General features: G+C 33.2%; 1 protein-coding gene across 2 annotated transcripts; it reads left to right on the top strand.

The window, feature by feature from the left end:
- Positions 1-13,404: 13,404 nt before the first annotated feature.
- On the top strand, positions 13,405-18,472 carry LOC132603078 (probable protein phosphatase 2C 27). 2 transcript variants are annotated; one of them, XM_060315959.1, is made up of 4 exons: positions 13,405-13,832; positions 15,512-15,712; positions 16,536-16,747; positions 17,585-18,472. In XM_060315959.1, the coding sequence occupies exons 1-4, from the start codon at positions 13,647-13,649 to the stop codon at positions 18,141-18,143; spliced, it is 1,158 nt and encodes a 385-aa protein (XP_060171942.1). In that variant the 5' UTR covers positions 13,405-13,646; the 3' UTR covers positions 18,144-18,472. The 2 variants fall into 2 exon arrangements, with proteins under 2 accessions (XP_060171942.1, XP_060171943.1); XM_060315960.1 differs by having other exon boundaries at positions 13,411-13,686.
- The last annotated feature ends 243 nt before the right edge of the window (positions 18,473-18,715 follow it).

Genomic DNA, 18,715 nt, shown 5'->3' with positions numbered 1-18,715 from the left:
TTGCAGATGAAGAAAATGGCCAATTACAAACCACTATGATCACCCCTTCTACTGAACAGAGAACATCATCAATGCAAATATAATCCATACTGGCAAATGCTGTAGAATCATAACACTGCTTAACTAGGAGAGGGGGATGATCATCAAGGCTTCCATAATGTGAGTACCATTGGGAAGATTTGTAGGATCACATGCAGATTCAAGCATGTAATTAAGGACAAGGGATGACAGATGAAGTAGGTGCTTGTTGACTATATAGTAGGTAAGCAAAGTATCATGCTGAGTTAATGTAGAAAGAGATCCAACACGAGGCATGATGGTAGTCGCAATAATGTGGGCAATCACACGAGTTTCAAAGGACAGATTTTTGGGGCCTAAATGAGTTGGAAGAGTACCAGAGCAGTCAAGAGAGATGGAATTCTTTGCTTGTTCATAGGAGACTTCAAAATCAGAGGGCCAGGAATTTTTTGGCAAGGCGAAGAAGCCAGAGCTTTTTATGTTGACAATTTTGTTAAAACCATCATAGTCGAGAAGAATACGAGTGCCAAAAACCAGGGTTTCAATTTCATCATCCTTAGTGGGCCTAAGATTTACATAGAACATGCAGATGTGATGCTCATAAACACGAGTAGAGGAGTAGGAAAAAAGATTGATCCAACCTTAAAAGTCAAAAAACTTTTGGATATGACAGTGTAGAGAAGAGATGACATCAAAATCGACAATCCTTAAGGCAGATTTTTCCTTAAGGCATAACTAAAAGTTTGCCTTATAAGGCAAAATCTGTCGTCTCTGATAGACTTTAGTTAAGCCTTAAGGCAAAGTCTGCCGCATAAGGCAGACATTTTGCAAAGCCTTGTCTTGCGAATTTTATTTTATTTTTATGACTAAGCTGGGGTTCGAACCCAGAACCTCAGGATATTTTAAGCGAAGGACAAAAATTAAAGACCAGCAATTTGAGGGGCAAAAATTGAAGACCACCCACGTCGAAGGGCAATCATGTAAATTGCCTATAGTAAAACAACATTGGGCCCGTGCATAGCACGGACTTCCCACTAGTATATATTGATGACGTATGCAGGTAAAAACGCATCCGGATCCAGTCACGAGACCGGATACTCAATATGACCACGAGATCTGTACAACTATCTTCCACTCCCACCAACTCAAGTCACATATGCAGGTCTCGATAGAAGCACCGCAGCAGAAAGGCATGTTGTGCTGCAGTCTTGTCACATCACACGAATGTTAGGGTTGAAAAATCCCAAGGTTGGTATATATGGTAGTTTAGCGAAGAATGAACCATGATCTTATTTTCATTAGAAGAGGATTTTCTTTTTTAATGAGGAACGAACACGGAAACAATATTTTTCTCTTCTATTTGAATCTTAATTTATTTCTTGTTGTTTGTCAAAACCTATATCACGATTCAAGTTACTCTAGACCAGGCTCATACTAAGGGTTCTCGAGATTGGATACTGCTCACTTGTCTTCAAACCCTATAAAAACAAATGTCTAACTGATTTTTTGGTTAAATCCGATTTAGCCGGAAAATAATTTGATGTCGTCTGTGAGGATAGACAGTTGTGGTGTCGTCCTGATCCATAGAAAGAGCTCACGCATAGAAAAGCGAGCATGTTGACACCCAATTTTGTCCCTCTTTTCCTCCAATTAATTTCTTTGTGCTTCCTAGTCAATAATAAACTATTTTGTCCTATTATTATAAATATTTTTATAGTACAATTATTATTACTATCGCTATTAATAGTAGCATTGTTATTGTAATTATATTACTCATCACTCGTAGGTATTATTAGTGCTATAATAATGGTCACTATGTTAATTACTACCATTATAGTTCATATTACCAGTATTATTTGTTTGGTATCTTTATATGTATGTTTTTAGTTATAATTTTTATATGTTGTTTAGGCTATACAATATAAATATATATAGTAGTAAATAGTATGTGCTATAATTGTAGAGTGTTTAGGTTATTAAGATGAGGAAGCCTAAAAAAGAAATGTTTTGAGGTAGGAAAAGATCAGATTTCAGACAGCCCACCAATAAACCCCAAATTAGCCCAAATAACAACCCAGTCCGTCTAGCCCATACCAAATTCTAGAACCCTAATATTAAGTCTCTTTATCTCTCTAGCATATTATTCCTTCTAGCAGCCTCCCCCTTCCCCTTTGAGAAAAAGATCCAACTCTTTTCTTTCATAGTACAGTAATTGCCGCCCCATTTTCGTGAAGTTGTTGCATTTTTTGTCTTCTAGCATTTAAGGACACCCTTCTCTCTCATCGATGAAGTAAACAAAAAAGGCTAAGTTATTGTTGATCTTTGATTCTCTAAGTTCAGAGAAAATTGACTTTTCAGAGATTTGTCTCTATTTTCAAACGACTCTTTTGGATCCAAAATACCAGCCCGTGACCTTTTTGTGTGTTCAAATTTCAAGCTTGAAAACCCTAATTTTGGCTTATAAATATATCTCTAATCCTTCAGCCGAAACCAAGCTGGAACCATAAAAATACTCTCTCATTTTAAGCTGTTGATATTTTTTCTACTATCTCTCAAAGTAACTTTAGTAATTTTCCTCTCTCGATCTCTGTCCGTTTTGTTTTAATTCATTCGAAGGAAAGTAGATCTGAAACCTCAAAGCTCGGTTCACTGCACCCAAAATAAGTAAAATTCTCTCCTCTTGTCATCTCTGTTAATAAAATGGCTAGCTCTATTTTTCGAAGTTATGAGTTAACTTTCATCTCTCTCGTTACCTTTAAGTCGGGTTAAAACATGTTCCATAAATTTTGCATAGTAGGATGTATCATGTATCGTGCTAAATTCCTTTTTACTTGAACTTGTCATTGATATAAAAATTTATGCTAGAAATAATGTGTAAAGTCTATTCCAAGAAAGGTTCCTGCCCAGATTTAGTCGAAAGGTGATTGATAGTATAGGCTGTTATACTATTTTAGCATTGTTAATTTACAAAGTATTTTCTCCTCTGAATGTCGAGTTAAAAATGTCAAATGCATTCGTGACCTGGTTGTCCCTATTTATTTGTTGTGAAGAATATATTGCTAACTTTAGTCATCCGATTATGAATTATTTTTTAAAAATACAAGTGGAATATTAATCTTAAAGTAGTATGTCATCATTTAGTTTAGAGTCACATAACTGTTAGTATGTTTGGTTCCGTACGTTGATCCGTAATACAATGTGTTTTTGGTTTCATGGATGATTTTTGTATAAGTAAGAATGTTATTTCCCTCTACTTTAGTTATTTATCTTTTATGTATTACTAAGGAACCAGATTTTTCTTTCTAACCTTTCTTTTTCATCTTTTGTTTTACATGTGCACAAACGGGAGCATTATCCGAGTCTCAATGTGAGACTCTTTCCTAGCATGGACATGGAGGCACTTTTCGTGAACTGTTATTTCCTTTTTGTCCCGACTATGTACAAGATACCAAAATAGTGGAAATAACTCCCTCGCCCCCTACTCTTTCGCCATGCTTGGGAAGAATTAGCATGAGTCATGTGCTTTAATATTATGTTACCCTTTTGCTACTTAACGTCTCGAATTCACATCTAACTAATGGAGTAGTTTAAATCGGTAATCAATCCTATAAACCTGCCTATTTGATAAGCTAACATTTTGATCCCCCAAAAATAAAGTGATTTAATTCATGAGATATTTTAAGTCTAAATCAGATTCCTTAGAATAGAAATGAGTTTGTTGGCCCATTTAATTTTCCTTATCATTTCCATACGTCTTTTAACTCTGTCGTAAGTTAAGGATATTACTAACTTCTATTATCTCCAACTCTCTTGTTAACCCTTATTTTAAAAGTTAATTTTACTCCTTAAACTTTGATTTTATAAGTAGTGAACCATTTAATTATTTACTATTTATATACTTTATTGGCTAAAAATATCTTTTTTTAATTATTTTAAGTCCGGCCGGTTAACCGTTTTAGTATGGATTTTAAAGGGTGCTTAACACCTTCCCTTTAGATTAGTTGAACCCTTAATTAGAAAGTTTAGTAGACTTTAAACGGAGCTAATATTAAGTAATCGATAGGTGTCCTAATTCACTTCTGAATTAATTAGGTGGGGATTTCTTAAATTAAGTAGCTAATTTGTTTAGAAATCATCAATATGTTGTACTCTAATTTAATCCGGTTAAGATGGGATATAACAGAGTATCGTCGTGATTCCAAACCAAATATGTCAGGGGTAAGCAATGCTTCTCGCGAACATGAGAATGCGCGAGCCGTAGCAAACCTGGTGGAAGTGATTAGGGGTGGGCATAAATACCGAAAACTGAAAATCGAAAAATCAAATCGAACTGAATGGATTCGGTTTTTCGGTTCGGTTTCGGTTTTTTTAAATAACAAATTCGGTATTTGGTTCGGTGTTCGGTTTCGAATCATCGATTTTTCGGTTTAACCGAATTTTTGCCGCTGCTGTTACTGTTTTGCTGCTGTAGACTGGTAGTTGTTGGACTACAAAGAAATCGTTTGGTTGGACCTTTTTCACTTATTTAACAGATGCACTGATTCACTAGTAGCTAAAAAATCGTTTTCTCCCAGTACATCTTACAAAGTCAAGATAATATAACACGACATTAGAGTGGTAGGGCCTGTTGGTGCAATTGCTGGCTGCTGCTGCTGTTACTGGTTGCTGTTGTTGTTTATGCTAGATGACGAACAAACAATTGTCCCATTTGTTTGGCAAATGGAATAGATATGTTGTAGTCTGTAGTCTTGTTACTGGTTGCTGTTGTTGTTTATGCTAGATGACGAACAAACAATGTCCCATTTGTTTGGCAAATGGAATAGATATGTTGTAGTCTGTATTCTTTGATTAGCTGGAAAAGTTTGAATATTATTAACGGGTGACTATTGCTTAACCAATGTCAAAAAAATCGAATTAGAAAATCGAAATCGAACCGAACTTCAAAACACCGTATCGAACCGAACTAATTCGGTGCGGTGTTCGGTATCCACTTTAAAAAAAATCAAAACCGAAATGCCAAACTAAACTTTGAAAAAATCGAATCGAACAACCGAACTCTCACCCTAGAAGTGATAGCGTCTGAACATAATGATGAATCTGCTCGGGAACAAAGAAACTGTGGGGACAGGATCCCACGGAAACAACCTAGTGAAGAAACAGTGATTTATATTTTAGGAAGTACAGACAAGTTTGGAAAATATTAAAATAAAAAAGTAGGATGAGTAATTTAGGATAGGCTGATAAATTATATAATTAGAACTTAGAAGGTTGATTGGGATGACAAAAGTTAATTTCTCTGTTCTGATTTCCTCACTTGACATTTGAGATATACTTCTTAGCAAGAAAAAAAAACTGCTTATCTTCTTTTTCATCACTTGACTAAGAGCCCGTTTGGATTGACTTACAGCTTAAAGTTGTTTACAGCTTATAAGCTGAAAAAAATAAGTCGGGTAGTCCAACTTATTTTTTTTTGGCTTATAAGCTGTTTTTAGCTTATAAGCTGCTTTAGATAAACTAAGTCAAATGGGTCCAATTATTTTTTTGAGCTTATTTTAAGCATAAAATGACTTTAAGCTGGCCAGCCAAACACTCAAAAAAGCTAAAAACAGCTTATAAGCCAACTTATAAGCCAATCCAAACAGGCTCTAAGCTCGTCGGAGTGTTGCGATACAGAAATTTAAGGAGAGTATGGTCTCTTATGGCCACTTATGTATAATTTTGAATAGAAGAAAATGATCTATTTAGATCTCTTGTGTGTTATTTCAGATCTCTTCCGTATAAAAATAAATATCTCTTATAAAAAGGACATAAAATCTTTAAAAAAAAATTATAAAGAACTACAAAATCAATTGACCCGATCATTCAATATTGACATAAAAGTTCTTTTCTTTTTGCGGAAAAATAACGAAAATCTATATATTATTCTGGCCATAGCCTCATGGTCATGTCACACATGAGAAGTGACGTGGCACCTCTCTTAAAATAGAAAGTGTGATTCATATATAATCTTTAAAATAAAACAAATTATCTACTACAATAACTAAATATAATCTAACAATGTAAAAGCTTCTTTACAACGTCAATATATACAAAAAATTTCGTAGGCATATAAATCTTACTACGAACCTCATTACAATTTCCCTTATTAGTTGGAGAAACTTAGGGTTAATTTCATAACAATTTCCCGTTTAGTTGGGCAAAAATTACTCTTAATGTCAATATTTAGGGGTTGTTGCATAATTTTAGGAAAATGAAAGTTTTAGAGTAGCTTTCTTAGCACGTTCTAATGCACTTCTTGAGTTTTCAATTGTGAAAATAGTAACTCTCATGTGACCACATTTTCTTGGTACAATTTATTGGTCAAGGCCATTTAATTTTTGTCAATAATTTGTTAATTCATAGTAGAAAAGGAAGGGAAGAGGGGATATATATAATATGTGGTAAAAACGTTAAAAAAAAAAAAAAAAAAAATTCAAACGAGTCATGATTCTATTGCAACTGTCGAAACCGGTAAATTTGAAGGAGGAGGACTAGACCTTGCAGAGTACACTGAGCAACTGGTAATCTAGTTAATGTGTTAATATGTGTGCAAAAAGATAAGCCTATACAAGTGGCAATAGAGCTGTTGCTTCAAGGTGGATCATATATCATATCACCATATTTTCTCCTCCTGACTCGAAAAGATAGAAGCTGCCATCTATCAGTGTTAAGCAGACTTTTGATCTGTCTTGATAGTGTATCATAGTTAATGTAGATACAAGTATTTCCAGCAGTATGACTCATGACTGCTAGCTTGTCTGCGACTTTGTTAGCCTTCCCAAAAGCAGTGGTTAGTAGTGACTTGATTAGTTTCCTTCAAAAGCTTGATCTTGCTGACTATATCTTCAATTCTCCAAGGACTTGACCAGTTGCTTTGTATACAATTATGCAACAAGAGAGAATCAGTTTCACCAGTGACAAATGACTACGTAGAATGTACCAAAGTGACATTTAATCTTATGATCTTAAACATGTCATATGGAAAGTTCGAATTAAAGAGTTGTAAAAAAAAAACCATTCTTTTTTTAAACAAACTAAAAAAGAAAACAAACAAATTGAAACGAAGGGAACAATATATAAAAAATTGTGCAATCAATAAGTATAGGTTAAACCCCACTAGTAATAGGGGAAGAGGATCCAACTACTCATCAAAGACTAAGTTCTCAAGAAACATACACATGTTTTGCTTGTGACAAAGATATCTTGTCAATTATTTGCTCCACTCTTAGGTCCAAATTTTTATTTTTTTTTAAATACACTTTCGTAGTGCAACTTGATGTACTGCATTTACTTTTCTGTACCTTTTCTTAACTTACTTTTGGAGAGTTGATGAATGTGAAAAATGAGGAACAAGAAGCAAGAATTCCAAACAGAAACAAAATTTTAATATTCGAAATTGAAATCAATTATCAGCTACAGCTTTTAAACTCACATAACAGAAATTTGTAAATATATATGCATAGTTTTATGGTTTTTCAATTTTAGTTTTCACAGAGACTGCTTGCTAGTCTGACTATTTCCTTCTCCTTTTATGTCTTCATTTTTTTATTATTAATGCTTCTACATTTTAAGATAGTTTTCGGATTAATTACTTCCTCATTAAGCCTTCACTTTAATTAATGATTCTAGATCTAGTTTCCTCTCTTAATAAGTAATCTAAGGTCCTCTTTTAATAAGTATATAGGATAAACTAATAAGACTCATCAAGCTAACTTGTACAACTCTAAATCTTTCAAAAGGGATAAGACTATTATTTCCTAGAAGTTTAATTTGACTTTAGGTTAGCAGATTTGTTATTTCATAGTGAGGATTTAGGTGGGGGGAAGGGATGTGTACCTGTTCTATATTTTCTCAAAGCACTTTGAGAATTTGCAAGTGCCCTTTGTATTATTGGTATAGTCGCATGCTTTCGAGTTTTAAGTCTAAAACATATGATTATATAATCATCCAATCCTTTCTTTGTTACAATATTTGGGAGATGGAGCCTTTATTAGCGTTAAGATAATATTTGGTAGAAGTTGAAAATTATATATTTGAAAGTAAAATTAAAAAGAATGGTGAAAGTTGTGTCGTGTTTAGAGCTTAGACATAAGCTTCATTTGTAAAAAGAAATTGAAAATTTGGGCATATGAATCATTAATATTTCATTTATAATATTCATCTAACAGGATTTTTAATATTGTATTAGTATTTTAAATCCTAAAGTTAAGTATTTGTAGATATTCACGGCCAAATCAATTTCGTACCGTTTTCGTAAATACCGAAATATTTTCATGGTTAACAAACTTGTATTACTCTATGGAAACGATCTTTCCAATGTGTCCGGAGCCTAAAGGATATAAAAATACGCGGTATAAATTAAAAGGGATAGCCTTTTTAGTTACAAATCAAAACGGGTATAACGTGTACCAGTCCACGTTATACCCCAATTTTTTTTTTCAATTGTCAGACTGATCACGGAAAAATTTAAAAAAAAAAATTAAAAGGTACAACGTGGACTGATCCACGTTATACAAAATTATACAAAATTATTTGTATAACGTGGATCAATCCACGTTATACCATTAATATATATTTTTCTCCCCAACGTTTTACAAAATAGGAGTCCGGAACCAAAATGCCCCCCAAAAAATCATTTTGAACCAAAATACTCCAACAAAAAAAATGCTACAAAAATACCGGAGACGGAGACGTTAAGTACTAAATACTGTGCAAAAGTTTTTTTTTTTTTTTTTTGCATAGCGCAGTAAAATATTGCACTATAGCAAGCACTAAAAAAAAGGTGCCCGAAGTAAGTTTTGTTTGAAAAAACTTAGTGTTTTTTTCCATACTTTGACCAATGATTAGTCGTGTGTCAAGACTCCGAAACGTCAATATTTTATATAGAACCTGATATTTTTTTCTACGTACAATAATGTAGGCTCAATACATCAAGGATACGTAAAAGTTCGGATCGTCATTTTAGGGGTTGAAAAGGTGCCCGAAGTAAGTTTTGTTTGAAACACTAGTTGTAAAGTGGTCAAACTTTAGATGGTCATAAATTTGCTCTCGGACGTCTGTTTTACGCGTTTTTTTTTTTTAACTTGCGTATTTTTTTGAGATCTTGTCTTGGCCGAGCCGATTTTAAAAAAAACACCTTTTATCCCGTTCAATTTCAATTTTTCCCCAAATTGGCATGAAATTTTCAGTTTTATTTACTTATAATATGATGATACGCAATAGATTTCAACGTAAAAATCCCGGGGTAATGTAGCTGTGAATGTCAATTTCACTTCTGTGGTTTCAATTTTTGAAAATAAAGCTGACTAATTTTCTCGACGTACATATAAAGTTGACTAAAATAACCTTACAATCAAGCACTAAGTTTTTTCAAACAAAACTTACTTCGGGTTCAGGAGCGCGGACTACAACTAGAAGGAGGAATGAAATGGATATAGCTCCTGCTCGCATGGCTAGAAAGTATAGTACGTGCAAGCAAACAGGTCATAACAAGAATCGCTGCCCCGACAGAAATCAGTAGTTCTTGTTGCCTGTTGGTTTTTATGTTTTTTCTTAAGTTGTACTATCGTTGTTTCCTTATGTAATCTTCCAAGAATATATAACATGTCTTGTGCCGTTTAATAGTTAGTATGTAATTTAACATTTACTACTCAGTTAATGTGTGACGTTTATTTAACTTATATTTTATTTTTTATTTCTGTTCGCATATATAACACATATTTAATTATTGCATGTGTTAAAATATTTATTTGAGTTAATCACTGAAATTAACTATATGCTTTAAAAATTAAAAAAATCAATAATTTTTTTTTTATTAAAAACACAGCCGAATATGATTTAAATAGAGGCAACGTCGTACAAACTATTTGTAAAACGTTGGGGAAAAAATTAATGAAAGGTATAACGTGGACTGATCCACGTTATACAAATAATTTTGTATAACGTGGATCAGTCCACGTTTTACAACATATATTTGTAAAACGTGGACTGATCCACGTTATACCTTTTAATTTTTTTTTAATTTTTCCGTGATCAGTCTGACAATTGAAAAAAAATTGGGGTATAACGTGGACTGGTACACGTTATACCCGTTTTGGTCTGTAACTAAAAAGGCTACCCCTTTTGATTTATACCGTGTATTTTTATACCCTTTAGGCTCCGGACTCTCTTTCCAATACTTACCTACATACCAGATGTTTACACCAATTAAACATTAATTTTAAGAATTAATAAATCAAATGAAAATGAATGTATTACTTAATTATGATTAAGTGTTATATATATATATATATATATATATATATATATATATATATATATATATATATATAAAAGGTAGTGAATATGTATTTTGCATTTATTGACTTGATATAAATACTCGATAGCCGTACAAATAAATTTATGTTGTATCATTATTAAGTAACTATATATAACAACGTATGATAAGAGGGATTAGTACTACCTAACTTTTCTTCTCCTTTTTTTCTTTTGCTTTGCTTTTAATAAATCAGTAAACATGCCTGCGTTTAGAGAAAATTCTGGTGACAATTATTTGTCTGACTCTTAATAAATAGGTGTAGAATAGTTTTTTAAAATCAATTGTATATTGCAATTCAATTTACCACGGTTTTCTCAGCAACACGTATCTCATTCCTCTTCCACTTCTAAGTTCTTCTTCTACACTCTTCTTTTAAATTAATTTGTATATTATTTTGAGGGAGTGATAAAGCTCTCTTTATTTTATTTATATTTAATTATATGAAAGAACACCCATCATGAATAAGAAATTAAAGTAACAACAACGTTATACGCAGTTAAATCTCACAAAATGGGTTTAGAGAGGGTAGAGTGTACGCAGACTTTATTTCTATCTTGAGAGGTAGAAGACTATTTTCGGTAGACACTCGGCACAATGACAAGCAATACAAAGTAGTACGAAAAACAGAAATAGCGAAACCGAATAAGTATAAAAAGCACGCAAGAAATGAGAATATTAAATTATTTATTTGAAATTCTTCTTATTTTTTAAGAATATTTCTTTGAAAGAAATTGTCATCCTGACTACTTCCTTGTCCATTTATGTCTTTATTTTTTAGTTATTACTTCTACATTATTTTTATAGTTCCTCTTTTTTCCTTTCAAGTTCCATAGAAAGAGACTGCTATTCTAACTCCTTCTTTGTACATTTATGTCTTCGTTTTTTCCTTATTATAGTATGATGATATTATCTACTACTGGAACCATTATAAAGATTAAACAATATGAAGTTTAATAGGCCTAAAAATATTTTAGCCAACCACCAAATCACCAATTATCCTGTTTATAATTTTATTGAATTTCAAATTGAACAAACAAATGGTTAAGAAATCTGAAAAAAGAAATTCTTCTTCGTTTATCTAATTAAATTCTTTTTTTTCTTTTGAAGATAAATGATTTGCTCCTAGAAGCTGCTTTTTTTTCTTTTGAAAATGACATACTCCATTGATCAATGTTTTGGAAGTTTTCTCTCATTTAATAAAAAGGAAAAATCCAGATAACAGATGTTGACAAAAAGTCATCTTTTTTAATTAAGTGGAAAATAAGACTAGTAAATGTCCCGAAGTTTGTGGTAAGTTGGTATGAACTATGAACCGACAATAAACTAAAAATATCTAACTTAAAATCTCCAAAAGAGAAAAACACAAAAAAAAAAAAAAAAAAAAACTTTTTTCTTTCACAGCTATAGCCACGCTTTAACCCTCGGATGGGAAAATCTGGAACTGAAAATTCCAACATCTTTCTATGTAAAGAATTTAAATTGTATATATTGCTAATTACACAAAAAAAAAAAACATAATAAATATTATTAAATAAACTGATAAAATTGTAATTAACTTACTATTTCATATTAAATCATACGTGTCAGGTCTACCTATGAATTCATCTTAATTCAAAAGTTTTGATTTAGATCCTGTGTATGTGCTCGAAAAATTCTAAATAATTACAAATATTTTAAATTAATCCACTAAGTTAGGTAGGATCATTGGAAAAGGTAGAATTTCGAATCCGAATTTATAGATTTCAAATCCTGAATGCACGTCCAACACTTAGGGGTCATTTGATTTATGGACAAAGTTATCCAAAATTATAATTTTAGGCCTAATTTATCCCACCTATAAAGTGAGATATAATTTAATTAGTTATACCATCAACCGGCTAAAGGATAAGTTTAGGACCTGTTTGACCATGAGAATTATTCACTTTTTTCTAGAATTTTTTTTCACTTTTTTCATTTTATGGTGTATTGGCCATATAAATTTCAAATACATTTCGAAGTTGTATTTGGAATTGGAAAAATAACCAAAATCTTGTTTTTCACTTTTTTCACTTTTTCCATTTTCTATTTTGGGCCATTGCTTTTGTTTTTCTGCCTTCAATTTTTACCCTAAAAGTTTTTATGTTGTTCAAGTTTTACTCTAAAAGTTCATACAATTTTTTCCACTGCTCAGAGGTAACTTATGTTGCTCAGTTGCTCTCCATTCCAACAACATGCAACATCATGTGCTAAAAAGCCTCTAAAAGAAAAGAAATAGGTGGAAATTTTGCAACAAAGCCATATTTAGAGATGTTATATTTTTTCTGTGTACACCAGTAAACCTTCCAGTTGCAGCCTTTTGATGGAAAGAAACCATCAGTTTTGAACACTCTATAAGCTTATCTCGAGTATAGTTGCTACATTTCTCGCACTAGTTAAGTTTATTAATTGTTTTGGGTGGTTTTGCCATGTTTTTTAAAATAAGTATATTTCAACAACCACATATTATTTTAAAACTATGATCAAACACAACTCCAATATTAAAAATTCAAAAAAAATGAGTTTTTTTTTTAATTTCTATGGCGAAATGCCTACATAATCTCAAACTTAATCCTGAAATATCTCACTATTTCTTATGAACTGGAACAAAAAATACAAAATAAATATAGTACAAAATTCTTTACAATACTAGTATACATAACTTAAATCCAGAATAAATATTTATTTTTTATTGTACTATGCAAAAAAAAAAATCCCTTACAATAAGTAAATGGAACCTATTCTTTCAACTTTCAAGAACCTCATATCACATAAATATCTATATTTTTCTGAACTATGCACAAACAAACAAAAAAATGCATTACAATTAAAGTAGGTTTGGTGACTGGTTTCTCACATAAAGATCTGATATCTATTTTTCTCATCAGCCTTTTCAGTCTGAGCTCGTCGCACCGATTTTGCCCATACAATTATATATCTTGTGTATTTTATGAGCTATTGCAAAATGAATAGGTTATGTTGTGCTGGGATTTCCTAAAAAAATTAAAAATAAAATAAAAAGAAACTAAAGTAAATTGTAACCTTTTTTTTCAAGAACCCCATAATCACATATTCCCAAGAATCTTCTCTTTCATCAACAATTTCACACTTGTCTCTCAATACCAAACAACTTGCTCAACTTAAACTCATAAAAACAATCCATTCATCTACTTGGTCTAAATATTCCAGTCATTTTATAATCTTTATTTATTTATTTTTATATTTTTGCCCCTTAACTTGCCCCCTTAAAATAAACATGTGCATTCAAGATTTAGAGTCAGAGCAAGTGAATGAAGGTATGGAGAATTTGGACATTTCAAACACTGATAACAATTTCAAGAACCAAACTTTACATAAAGAAGCTGAATTTCAACGTACCCAAATTGAGAATTTGGAAAAAATTACATCTTCTAGCCCTTGTCTGATGAGAAATTCATTACCAGTAAGGATCTTTTTTTTTATGTAGTACTGATTTTTCTGGTGTGCCTTCATTTTTTTAGTTTTTTGGTAATTAACATTTTTTATGTAGTATTGATTGTATTCATTTTTGAGTTATTGGGGAAAGAATTTTTTGGTTTGCATATGGATGTTGATTAGTATTAGTAATTTTTTTTCCGGTGTTGGTTAATTTGGAGTTTATTAGTTGATACTGTTGAAAGATTTGATTTTTCTGGTGTACTTTCATTTTTTTGTTATGTAGTATTGATTGTATTCATTTTTGAGTTATTGGGTAAGGCTTTTTTGTGGTTTGCATATGGATGAAGATTAGTATTAGTAGTTTTTTTTTTTTTTTTTTGTGTGTGTGTGGACGGGCGGGCGGGCTGGCGTGTGGCGGTGTGGCGGTGTGGCGGTGTGTGTGTGTGTGTGGGTGGGGGGTGGGTGTGTGTGTGTGGGTGGGTGGGGGGTGGGTGGTGTGTGTTGTGTGTGTGTGTGTGTGTGATGTTGATATTATTACAAGATTTGATGTGGCGGTGTGGCGGTGGGTGGGTGGGTGGGTGTGTGTGTGTGTGTGTGTGTGTGTGGGTGGGGGGGGGGGTGTTGTGTGTGTGTGTGTGTGTGTGATGTTGATATTATTACAAGATTTGATTTTTCTTGAACTTTCTTTTTTTACTGTAGTATTGATTGTATTCAGTTTTGAGCTATTGGGGAAGACTTTTTTGGTTTGCATATGGATGTTGATTGGTATTAGTAGTTTTTTGTGTCATAAAAGTTGGTCAATTTGGAGTTTTATTGGTTGATACTATTAAAGATTTGATTTTCCTGGTTAATTTGGAGCTTTGGTTGATACTATTAATTTTTTTATTTTATTTTTTTTGGTTAATTTGTAGTTTTGGTTGATATTATTAAAGATTTGATTTTTCTGGTGTACTTATGTCTTAGGACAGTACTATAAAGCTATGGCTATTTGTCTCTTTTCATTTGATATCATGCTGAAAATTTCATGCTTGAGTACTGTTTGTTTCCCAATCTTTCTTTTTTCTTTGTCACTTTGTGTGTGTCAGCATAAGTGATCCATAATTTACTTGATGGATTCAATCTCTGAGTTTTTACCATTTAACCCGTTGCGATTTCGAAATTATGGTTTCAATGTTTAGTATTTGTTGAAATTTTAGTAATAGACGCCATCCACCTCTGTGTCATGTGTGTTTTTACCACACTCTCCTGTTAGATGGTCCATTTATGAATAGTAGGTGTTTTATGTTTTTGTAATTTGCATATGTAGGCACCCTTCATTTGGTTGAAGTAGGAAACTGGCTGGATAACTTAGTAGATTGACCTTTGTATCTTATTACATCAGAGCTACAGTGAGCCTAAATTTCATGTACATCTTTTTTCCTATTTTTTGTGGACTTTGAAATTTCCTGATGATAGTTTCAATCATTATAAAAACAATTTCAAGATATGTCTCGTATGATCCATGGAACCTTTTCGTTTCTCAACATATGTAGTGATTGATTTAGAGTTTGCATTAGCGGTTGTTTGGTGCTTCTAACAAACTCATGTAGCTTCCTAAACAGAATCAGCAATGAAGTTCACTTCTATTGTCACATCATCTAAGCTAATTGTTGCTTGAATACAAACTATTTCTTTGCTTCAATTAATTTCTTTCCTTTTATGCAGTTGGAAAGTATTTCGGAAGACACAACTATTGCAGATCGGAAACAGATACTCTTTAGTAATTTCCTCCCGACCCTTAGGTCTGGAGATTGGTCCGATATTGGAGGTCGCCTTCACATGGAAGACACTCACATCTGTATTTCGGACCTAGCTAAGAATTTTGGCCATAATATACTTGGTGAGGATGCTATTTCCTTCTATGGAGTAAGTTCTTTCACCTCATAGAACATCATATACGTCTTTCTTGACTATTTATTCCATATATTTTTAGGCTGAATTTAACTCTCAGTAAAGTTTAGCTTAGCTCTTTCTCCATGAACATGGGAAGCTTGGGTAAAAAAGACTGATACTATACTTATCAAAGAAAAGTATGAAAAGCTTATGCGACAACTGACTTCTATAGTTTTGAGATCTCCAATCTACTCAGTCGCATATCAGGCAATGACTCTTATAGGAACTATAAAAAAACTTAAGGGACCAAATTTCTCCTAGGTTGGCCCTTAAAAATCCTAGGGGTATCATCCGACCAAATATACCATGGAATCACAAATGTGTTTTTCTTCTAGTAGACTTGGAATGAACATGTTGAACAGCAGTAGTAGAGCTCCATTAATTGAACTACTGCTGCACAAAATGCATATCTTAGTTCCTACTTACGACCACGTGTAATTGTTGCCTTCAATTTATAGGAATTAGAACAGAATGCGATCGAGTTCCTTTTTTTCTCTTTTGTATGAGGAGGGAGTGGATGTGATATTGTAAGTGGCAGAGTGGCCTTGTTGCCACGATCTGTTGATATTCAGCCCTTTGTCGTTCTAATTCGGTTTTTTTTTTTTTTTTTTCCTAAAAAAAATGAGGGGGCAGCAGAGGAGAGAGGGGGTCTTTTTTTTTTTTTTTTTTTTTTTTTGGGTGGGGGTGTTTGGAAGAGGTCATAAGCCATGTTCTCTAGGCAGGCTTGGGAATTTCTTCTGTTTGATATTCTTATTCTTACTGAGATGATGTGTTATGTAACCGGTTCTAATAACAGGTCTTTGACGGACATGGAGGGAAAGGAGCATCACAGTTTGTTCGTGACTACTTACCGAAGATCATTGTCGAGGATGCTGATTTTCCTCTGGAACTTGAGAAAGTGGTTACAAGATCTTTCGTAGAGACGGATGCTGCTTTTGCCAAGTCATGCTCTGTTGACTCAGCTTTGTCCTCGGGCACTACTGCACTCACTGCAATGATATTTGGAAGGTAATTTATTCTCTTTCCCTTGTTTTTATTTTGTTCCATTCACTATCTTTTTCCTTTTTTTTTTATGTTGGTTTTATGTTTCAATTGGGAAGTGACAGAGTCTGAAGTTTGCTTGAGGTTTCTGTTAGTCGTTAATTCCTATCTAAGTAGTCGGTACTAGGGGAGAATATCATTTCATATCCAGCAAGGGGTATCATTAATTCTATCAAAAATCAAAGTCCGATTCAAACTTAGTAGGCGTTTGGACAAAAAAATTGTGATATTTGAAAAAAAAAAAAAAAGTATTATTTTTTACCTCTCCGGTGTGGTTTGCGAGCTATTGTACAGGAGTTGGGTTTACCCTGTGCGCACCCGAAGGGTAGCGGCTGCGGGTTCCCATGTCATCAAAAAAAAAAAAGGTATTATTTTAGAAAAAAGCTGAAAAAGGATATTTGGGAGTTGAAGTTGTGTTCGGACATGTATTTAACTTCTAACCTGAAAAAAGTAGAGTTGCAATTGGGGAAAAAAAAAAAAACTCACTTGAAAAAATGGTAAAACCATTTTTGCAAACTTGAGAACTCATCTTCAAAAACATTTTCAAAAAGTTAGTCCAATGTATAACCAAACACTATTTTGAAAAGAAAAATTCAAATAAGGAAAAAGAAAAATATTCATGTCCAAACAGGCCTTAATAAGTTGACATTTGAGATGTATCTTTCTTTGACTAAGCTAATTTTTAGGTTGATATCATTTTTGCCCTTGCATAGTCATCTCACTACGCTACATTCAGAAATATATATATTCCAAGATTTGTCGCTTTCATAAATTCTCTATACTGATGTGTTGTCTTATTAACAGATCATTACTTGTGGCAAATGCTGGTGATTGTCGAGCAGTTGTATCTCGACGTGGACTGGCTATAGAAATGTCAAAGGATCACAGACCTTGTTGTGTTATTGAAAGAACTCGCATCGAATCCCTGGGTGGATTTGTTGATGATGGCTATTTGAATGGACAGCTAGGTGTGAGCCGGGCATTAGGTGACTGGCACATTAAAGGACTGAAGGAGGTCGAAAAGGGTGGGCCATTGAGCGCGGAACCAGAACTGAAATTGCTGACCTTGACAAAGGAGGACGAGTTCCTGATTATCGGTAGTGATGGAATATGGGATGTTTTCCTAAGCCAAAATGCTGTCAATTTTGCTCGGAGACGACTGCAGGAGCATAACAATGTAAAGCTATGTTGCAAGGAAATAGTAGACGAGGCAAAAAAACGCGGTGCCATAGACAACTTGACGGTAGTTATGGTCTGTTTTCACTCCGAGCCTCCACCTCCAATTGTTTTTCAAAGATCAAGAATAAGGAAAAGTATATCTGCCGAGGGGCTTGAGAATCTAAGATCTTTGCTTCAAGGCTAATATCATTTTTTGCAGCTAAACAACAGCGATAATGACGATTACTTTGTTACTTGTGGACAACTTTGTAAATACATAAGAGGTAAGGTTATGTTCTTTTCTTGTAATTCTCCCATTTAGACCTAGTCCAAGATGAAATAAAGCTTGAGGAAGATAGAAGCAACCAAAGTGGCCAAATTTTTGTGCATAAATTAAACACTATTCTTCTATTTGTATGGTTCCCTGACTAAAGGGAAACTCAAACTGAACGTCACCTTCTGGTGAGACAAAATTGAATTGTTCGTTTGTTCCAACCTTTTTGATGTCATAACAAAGTTTATGTACTTGCTACATGCCTTGGTTGTTGTGAATGGTTTAATAGAAAGAGTTCCAAACCTTCATGCATGCGCCTCCGTTTATTCAAGCTCCCTCTTCTTTCAACCAACAGTACTAACGAGCAAGAAAACAGATGCACTGAGGCGGCTTTGCAGTCACTAATGGGGAAACGAACTTGTTGCCAATAATGGTGCTTAAAGTTCCCAATTAATTGTTGCAAGTTTTACAATTTTGTTTCTGCTGAATTTTGGTGCCTATAA

Source organism: Lycium barbarum, chromosome 7 (genome assembly GCF_019175385.1).
Source record: "Lycium barbarum isolate Lr01 chromosome 7, ASM1917538v2, whole genome shotgun sequence".
In the NCBI taxonomy this organism is placed as follows: Eukaryota; Viridiplantae; Streptophyta; class Magnoliopsida; order Solanales; family Solanaceae; genus Lycium; species Lycium barbarum.
The sequence above is the reverse complement of the archived record's forward strand: the minus strand, read 5'-3'. Positions and strand labels throughout refer to the sequence as shown.